The 8,862-nt window shown below is 34.6% G+C and overlaps 1 protein-coding gene across 1 annotated transcript in view; it reads left to right on the top strand.

Moving 5' to 3' along the window:
• The window catches only part of LOC125670997 (E3 ubiquitin-protein ligase MIB1-like), a 140,518-nt gene that overhangs the window by 25,270 nt on the left and 106,386 nt on the right, over window positions 1-8,862 (top strand). Inside the window, exons 5-7 of the mRNA XM_048906473.2 lie at window positions 1,546-1,679; window positions 7,255-7,331; window positions 8,616-8,811. Coding sequence (XP_048762430.1) covers window positions 1,546-1,679; window positions 7,255-7,331; window positions 8,616-8,811 — 407 coding nt within the window. The remainder of the gene's footprint in view (window positions 1-1,545; window positions 1,680-7,254; window positions 7,332-8,615; window positions 8,812-8,862) is intronic.

Here is an 8,862-nt window from a genome sequence, read left to right as displayed (position 1 = left end):
AGCAAAAGATCCAACAAAAGTAGAAGCTCTTATTCGCATCAGCAGTGAAGGCCCACTTATTGAGGACTTTAAAGCAAATCCTTGTTTGGAACGCTGGGCTTTCTTCCCCAGAAGCGTACTGTAAATACACAGGATGACCCAATGCAATACAACTTTTGCCAGAGTAAATACTTGACTTGTTAGCATCCAGCATGTTTCACAGCACATTTCTATTCAGTTTAAAAATAAAACAAACAAAACGCATACATGGGTGTAGATTTTTTTCTTGAAATATATAGGAAAAACTCTTTATAAATCCTCTTCTCAAGAACCACTAGTCCAGACAAGTTCAAATTTACATGGCAGCTTTCTGACGTAGTGTAGATTCATGTTTGTATAAATCATGGTAGGTTGGGGTCACAATAGGGGATCAAAATTTTACATGCAAATATATAGGGGAAATTTTTAAATATGGGCTCGTAATTTTCATATTGCATTACAAAAGTTGCATCGGGTGGGGCATTCGTGTCCTATGGACATATATCTAGTCAATGCTGTCAATGCTAGTTTGAATGAACAAGATATTAGTCCTAATCATGAAAATTTTTCATTATTAAATATGGAATTTGGGCCAATCGTTTTTATATCCACTAGTCCGAAGGGACAGTAAAAGTTATCAATTGACTAGTAAAAATTTTATGTTGATTGCCCAAGTGACCAGTGAATGAAAATAATTATTTCTAGCCCTGTACATTGACCAGTATTAAAATTTTTCTACAACTGCACATCTGTAAGAAAAAACTAAATGCATGTAGAGCAAGGAGGCCTCTACCAAATTGTGATCCCCAGGTTAAAGGTTCTGCTCCAGGGTAGGGCCAAACTTAATTGGTGCATGTATATATAGCAGATATTTGCCAAAAGATTAAATAATATTTTCTTTAATGCTATTGATACTAAATTAAAACTAAATAGATTTTTAGAAGGAGTAGGTAGTCCTTTACCAAAATTGTAAATTTTTATGATCCCAGGTTTAAGGTTTGGGTTCCAGGTTAGGGTCAAAATTATTATAGTGATTATTGTCATTATCATTTGAAAGACTTCTTTAAGTTTGCTGATACAGTGTGAAAAGTAAATGCATATTTAGGAAAAGCTGAAAAGAATGTATCAAAATTTTGATTTTCGTAACTCCAGGTTTTTTACTGTAGGATGGGTCGATCCAAATTAGTCATATCATGTGAATATACGTTACATATATACTTTTGAGGGCATTTAAGTTTTAAAAACACATCTTGTTCCATACTGTTGCTGAATATTAGAATTTAGCTTAGATATGCAGAGTAGGAATTTTTTTCTAGATTTCAAAGCTCTTGCGGCTAGTGATACTTTGAATAAATACTCAGGTGATTGATAATTTGATACATTCTTCTTGTCCATTTTAACAAAAACACCCAGAAAGTAGAATTTGAGGTATATGTAATTAATATTTGTCTGTATCATATATAAGATACATGTATGTACATATTCATTATATTTGTCACTGTAGTACTTTATATTTGATATATACAGGAGAACAAGGTCCAGGGTCAAGGTCAGGTCCTGGGGGCTTAGCCATTGGGGACCAAGTCAATGTAGATCTGGAGTTGGAGATTGTTCAGTCTCTACAGCATGGTCATGGAGGATGGACGGATGGAATGTTTGAGGTAAGGAATCAGATCATGGCCTTGAAGCCATATTGCATGTTGCTATTCCCATGGCTTCACAATGCCAGGGATGCAAATAAGTGCTCTCCCCACTCACCAATTCAACTAAAAAAGTATCAGGGCACCTAAAAATCTCATTCTGATTCTGATTGCCCTCTTGGTGACTAACATTCCAACTGTGAGTTTACTCAGGTGACCTATTGCAACTGGTTGTTTGTCCATCGTTGTGCGTCAACAATTGAACATTTTTAACTTCTTGATAACTACTATTCCAATTCTTTTCAAATTTGGTATGAAGCATCTTTGGGACAAGGGGGACATAAATTGTAAATTTCAGGACTCCTGCACCCTGGGGCCTTAGGGGCAGGGCAAAAACTGCCAAAAATTGACCAATTTTCAAAAATCTTTTTCTCTACAACTGCACATTTGTAAGAAAAACTAAGTGCATAGTGATGAAGAGCAGGAAGGCCTCTACCAAAGTTGTAAATTTCATGATCCCCAGGGTAGGGGTTCTAACTCCATGGTGGGGCCAAATTTAGTATATAGTGTTTATTTGTAAAACACTTAATTAATATCTTCTTTAGTGCTAATGATACTAAATTGAAACAAAATAGATGTTTAGAAAGAGCAGGTAGTCCTTTACCAAAATTGTAAATTTGATGATCCCAGAGGTAGGGGTTTGGTATCAGGGTAGGTGCCAAAATGGTCAGTTATTAAATGTGTGAAAAATAGAACTGTTTTAACTTCTTCTTGATAACTACTATTCCAATTCCTTTCAAATTTGGTATGAAGTGTCTTTGGGACAAGGAGGACAAAAATTATAAATTTCAGGACTCCTGCACCGCTGGGGCCTTAGGGGTGAGACAAAAATTGACCAATTACCAAAATCTGTAGGGAAAATCTGTAAGGACAAGAAGTCGATTTTGAATCGAGACATACCCGCACATATGTCAACACTGAAATGTGGCTGTTTACGAAATTACAACATAATTTATCAATTTGATAAACACTTTATTACATTTAAGTGGGCCTCCATGGCCGATTGGTTAGAGCATCACGCTCAAAATCACACGGCCTCTCACCTTTGGTTGGCGCGGGTTCAAAACCTGCTTGCGCCAGTAAGTGAGAAAGTTTCCCAGTTTACTTTTGGAAGGTCGGTGGTCTCTTCCCAGATACATTGGATCTGGGTTCTCTAAAACTGGGCGCCACCAGATAACTGAAAAATTGTTGAGTGTGGCGGAAAACAGCAAAACAATCAATCTTACATTTAATCCAAATAAACTGTTTTTTAAAATTTAAATTGAATTGGATTTATATCTATTTATCTGAAACAAAACTTTACACACATGAACATTTTTGATTAACAACGAGTAGATGTCGTAAAACATCACTTCTGATGGCGACTTATTTATTTCAGCTAATTATAGAGATTATGTCATCACATGGTTTAAATTTTTACAGTTATCATTTAGTTAGAAATAAAATTTCTTATGGTTTAAAATAAAGTTTTTTGTTTATTTTTTCAACACGACCAGTTGTCTGTATCATTTTACCCGACCAGACCTATCATTTAGTAGACTCGGTCGGTCGGACGTGCTTTAGTGTCAAACCCTGACATCTTGTTTTATACTGTTGCTGAATATTAGAATTTAGCTTAGATACCCAGAACAGGAATTTTTTTCCTAGATTTCATAACCCTTGGGAAGAGTGATACTTTTTAACTAGTACTCAGGTGACAGAAAAGGCCTGTGGACCTCTTGTTCCTGTTTCCCATGTTAGTTCAGAGTCTTATTTAGTCAAAGTCTATCAGACACTGCTGTTAAATTTCACAGTTGCATTTAAAACACATTCTTGACTGCATTATCAATGTCACTGTAAAGGATGTAAGAAATGTGGAGATGCAGCAAAGGTGTTCACAAACCAGACATCCAAAAGCAATGAATGAACACCTTATTTCAAAATGTATGACAAGAAATTATCATGTAAAAGTAAAGTATACTGCTCATGGTTAAGCAATGGGAGAGGTGGTAGACATTGTGTAGCATGTGCACCAAATACGACAAATTGAGGTAAAATTTTATTTATGAGAGGTTGTAACTAGGGCTGGATCAATATATCGATTATCAATATACATCAGTATTTTTGAGCGATACGATAACCGATACAGCGAGTCCCGTATCGTTTAATATATTAAAAGTGGTTATTAACGTATCTTACAGTGAGATTTCATGAACAAGTTAACAAATAAATTGAAAATATACGAACGAACTATCTAAATGTCATTTGCTCCATGACTGCATATAACGCAAACATGTGTCGAAAGTGTGCGTGTGGTGACGATACCGTGGTCTCAGTTTTCAAATATTACATATTTGTAGCTTTAAAAAACAAAGTGTAAGGTTTGTGGAACAGAGGTCGTAAGCTCTGGTGGTACAAGTAATTTAACAACACATTTGCGATGACATCATATAGCTAACTGTCAGAAAATTGGCGAGAAATCTATCGATGAATGATGTATGTAGTAATCAGAGTCAAACGTGATCTGCAGTCGCAATTTTTGTATGAAGAAAATATATGAATAGATAAATTAAGTTATAATTCATTTGTGAATATTCATTCTGAAAATAATTTCCTCAGCTGCCTTAGACTTAGAGCGGGAGATATTGTATCAGCTATTAGGGTTTGTTTAAAGCCAGAGAATGTGAATGCCCTTGTTTTCATGAAGAGAAAAAATATGTTAACAATATTGATGAATGCTAATAGATAATAATTTCATGCACAATTGTCTTTTATGATAGATTAATTCAAGCTAACACTATATGCAAATGAAACAAAAAGAATAGGTGAAGCTTTATTTTTTTTTTTTTATATTATTTAATCATTTTAATCCTCAAAATTAAGTGTAAATGTACTTATATTGTATCGTCAATACGTATTGCATATCATCTCTCTGTATTGCAATACGTATCGTATCGAAGTTTTCCAAACGATACCCAGCCCTAGTTGTAACAGTTACAAGCGTAACAGCATTGTCAAACATGAAAAGTCCAAAGCTCACCAAGTTTTCTTTAAGTTGAGAATGTTATCAACAAACCCATCACAGTGTCTGATGTGGCCAAAATTTTACTAACATTAAATGCTTACATGTATGAGAAAGTAACGAAAATGTTTAGGACATGCCATGCACTTCTGATGAAAAATAGACCAATCACTTTATTTGTTGAGTGAAGGGAATGAGAGTGTATGCAAGAAGGATGGAAGTGATGAGAGTGAAATGAGTAAGAATTGGAATAGCATGCATATGAAAGGCTGCAAGAGTTGGAGCTTGAAATAGAGGTAGAACAAATACAGGGTGTCCCAAAATATATGATACTACAGTATTTCTAAATCTATCATAGTTCATAATAGTTTATAATTTTGATAACTACATGTATAAGGGAAGAATTATGGAACGATATATTTACCGAGATAGTTTGGATGATACATTGCTATACTTTAATGCCATGCTGTAGTGTATAACAGACACTGAAGCATACTACTGCACCAGTGGAATGGTGAACAAACCCTGAACAGTTTGGGAATGAAGGGTTTTGTTTTGGGAATGAGTGCTGAACGGTTTGAACAGAATACAAACCAAACCGTAACTCCAGTATATTACAACTTAGTTCATTTAATCACCATGATGAGATGAAAATGCCTATTGTTTTTCAAGGTCAGCTTGAACAGAACGTTTTGGTCTGGGAATGAAATGCTGAATGGAATGGTTTGATGTGGAAATGAAACATTTCTTATCAAGAATGGAACAGTAGTGGAACGGTTCATATGGTGTAGTAATACGCTTCAGGGTCTGCACAACCATAGTCTATGCCATTAATTGCTAATAAGTTCAAGAAGATTTTCAAAGTTATCATTTATTGAAGATGTTTGATTTTCTTTTCAATTATTCCATTAGTTATAGGTTTTTATGATATAGACTAGTGCAAATTCAAGTTTGTAAAAATCATGGCCCCCGAGGGTAGGGTGTGGCCACAATAAGGGATCAAAGTTTTACTACATACAAGTATACAGGGAAAATCTTCAAAAATCACAGGGCCAGAAAAGTGGAAATTTACATGAAAGCTTCCTGACATAGAGTAGATCCAAGTTTGTGTAATTTATAGTCCCCGGGAGTAGAGTAGGGCCACAATAGAGGGTCAAAGGGTTATAAGCTGATGTATAGGAAGAATCTTTAAAAATATCTCCTGAGCTATTTAAGCTTGGGCTTTCATATTTTGTATGTATATTTCTTATGGCAAGACAATTAATTTCCTATCATGACCTTTGACCTTGTGACCTTTAACTTTGAGTTTGACCTTCTTTAAGAAAACATAATGTATTGAATATATCCGGAGCTATTTTTAGTGGAGCTATCATTTTTTGTATGTACATGTAGATTCTTGATGGCAAGACCTCATTTTGTAAAGTTTGACCTTTTGACCTTGACCTACTTAGAATAGATATTACTTATTCAATATCTCCTGAACTATTTAAGATAGATCTTTCATATTTTTGATATTGATTTCTTATGACAATACCTTTTCATACGATAACCTTGAAATTTGACTTGTTTTTAAAAAAATGTATTTTATTAGATATTTTTAGAAGTATTCAAGGTAGGGCTTTCATATTTTGTATATAGATTCTTTATGACAAGACGGTTGTGATACAATCATATTTGATCCTGTGACCTTGACATACTTTCTTTAAAAAACCAGACCTTATCAATATCTCCTGAACTATTATGTAAGGAAAATATTTTGTATTTGTATATAGATTTTTATGGCAAGACCTTGATTTACTTCAGTGTTTGACCTTGTGACCTTGACCTGGAAGTTTGACCTACATTTAATAAAAATCTGACCTATTCAATACCTCCTCAACTATTTAAGATAAAGCTTTCATATTTTATATACAGATTTCTTATGGCAAGGTCTTTCGTGCTATACAAATTCATTTTTAGTTATGTTGTGATACTTTGTGGCTAGGTTGGGGCCACAATATGTGGCTGAAATTTTTTATGGGAATAAAAATTGATAAAAATTCTTTTAAATATCACAACAGCTGAACAATGGCAGGGCCAAGGTGACAAGGTGAGTATTGTGGCCCATGGGCCTCTTGTTTAAATTTGGTATGAAGCATCTTTGGGTTAAGGGTGAAGTAAGTTGTAAATTACAGAGGTTCTGCACCCCCAGGGCCTTGCGGGCAGGGTAAAAACAGCAATGCATTGATTAATATGAAAAAATAATCCTCTCTACAACTGTTCATATGTAAGAAAAACTTGATGCATGTTCATGTTGAGCAGGAAGGCCTCTACCAAAATTGTGAATTTCATGATTTTCTTGGAAAATATGGCTGTGTGCTAAAAGTCATGTGATAAATGTGGATTTTAAAGTGGAGGTTCCACATAATAGCTGTGTGTTTACTTTAACTTTGGACACACCTTGTGTTTAGAGAATGGTTAGCAGCTTTGTTGTGATTATCAAAGGCTGAAAGATGTCTCAAAGTTTTATCAATGAAATCATGATATTTATTCCAGTGTTTGGGTACAACTGGGACTGTTGTTGGCATTGATGAAGATCATGATATTGTGGTATCTTATCCCAGCGGAAACAGGTTAGTAATTTTTCTGAATGGATACACGAGAGATGTATTTAATGTGTGAAAGGAACTAATAGTGTTTTCATGCATCAAAATGAGTTCATGTGATATTTCATCAATGAGTAATCCTCTTGTGTTGAAAAGAGGATGTTAAATTGTATGATACTTCAGCATAAGTGTATTGACATAACTTCATTCTCATCAAACAGTCAAAAATGTTCCACAACAATTCATTTTAAAAGGTAACTCCTTACTCGCATTATCATCTGATAAAAGTTTGAAATGTTTATTTATTTCAATTTGTTAGAGTTAAAACTGATAAATTATCAAATAAGATATATAGGTCATCACACTTTTTTAAAAGATGCACGACTTGCATATACAAAATCATACATCATGATCAACATCAGAAAATTGCAATTTTCCTTCAACAACATTGTTAAAATTTCACAAAAACTGGTTAAAATGATTTAATAGTATTCATGATAATTTCATGAAACTGTTTCTTTACAAAACTATTCAAAATTTCTTTAAAAAATAAGGAAAATCTATCACATAATGGACTTGATAAAGGATTCAATGAAAACAGAGTTATTGCCCTTGGATTCAATATTTTGAAACATATTATTGATTATTAAATCTCCCAAGCGAAGTTTTGAGACTTATTGTTCCTAAAACTATCCGACATTGTTCTCTGTAACCAGTCGATGAAAGTAATAGATATTCAAGGATATGATAAGCCAATGTATCTAGATGTGCAGAAATGTTTTTGTTTTCAGATTGAAGGGGGTTAGGGTGCATTTCAGGGGGATCAAATGGGGGTGGGGTTTAACATAGAAGTCTATGGGAAAAAAATTAATTTCTAAAATTCAACAGATATAACTTAAGAAATATGATAAATGGAGTCTTGGGGTCTTCAGAAATGAATAGAGAATGACAGGGCCTACAAATTAATATCAAGGTCAAGTGACTCCAGTGACCTTGACCTCTGACCATTAACATATAAACTGGTATAACTTTAAAACTGGGACTAATGGCGACATGGAATCTTGAGAAATGGCAAGAGGATGACAGGACATACAAACTAGTATCAAGGTCAAGTGACTCCAGTGATAACATGTAAAAATTTGGTTCCCATAAACAATCATCCGGAAATTGAAGCTTCCAAATTAATGGCATCTGGATTACTGAGATCCCATCAATGTAGTAGCTCAACATTTCATGTGGAGTCAAGTGAAGTAGGGAATGGAATTTTACCACCACAAATTGCGATATGTTCCACAAATCTTTTTTTCACAGATGGACTTTTAATCCAGCTGTTCTGACAAAAGTGAACACCTCAAGTACTGCGCCCTCTACTTCCACTGAGGCGACCCCTGCTGTCCCTCCTTCAGCTCAGTTTGCTGTAGGTGACCTAGTACAGATCTGTAATGACCCAGAAAAGATCAAGCTCCTACAGCGAGGGCATGGGGAATGGGCAGAAGCCATGCTACCGGTAATCAGAAGTTTCATCTCTATCTATATGTATTGTTTTGAAGAGCTTGAG

The sequence above is a fragment of the Ostrea edulis genome, chromosome 4 (genome assembly GCF_947568905.1).
Source record: "Ostrea edulis chromosome 4, xbOstEdul1.1, whole genome shotgun sequence".
NCBI lineage: Eukaryota > Metazoa > Mollusca > Bivalvia > Ostreida > Ostreidae > Ostrea > Ostrea edulis.
This window is presented reverse-complemented; position numbering and strand designations above follow the sequence as displayed.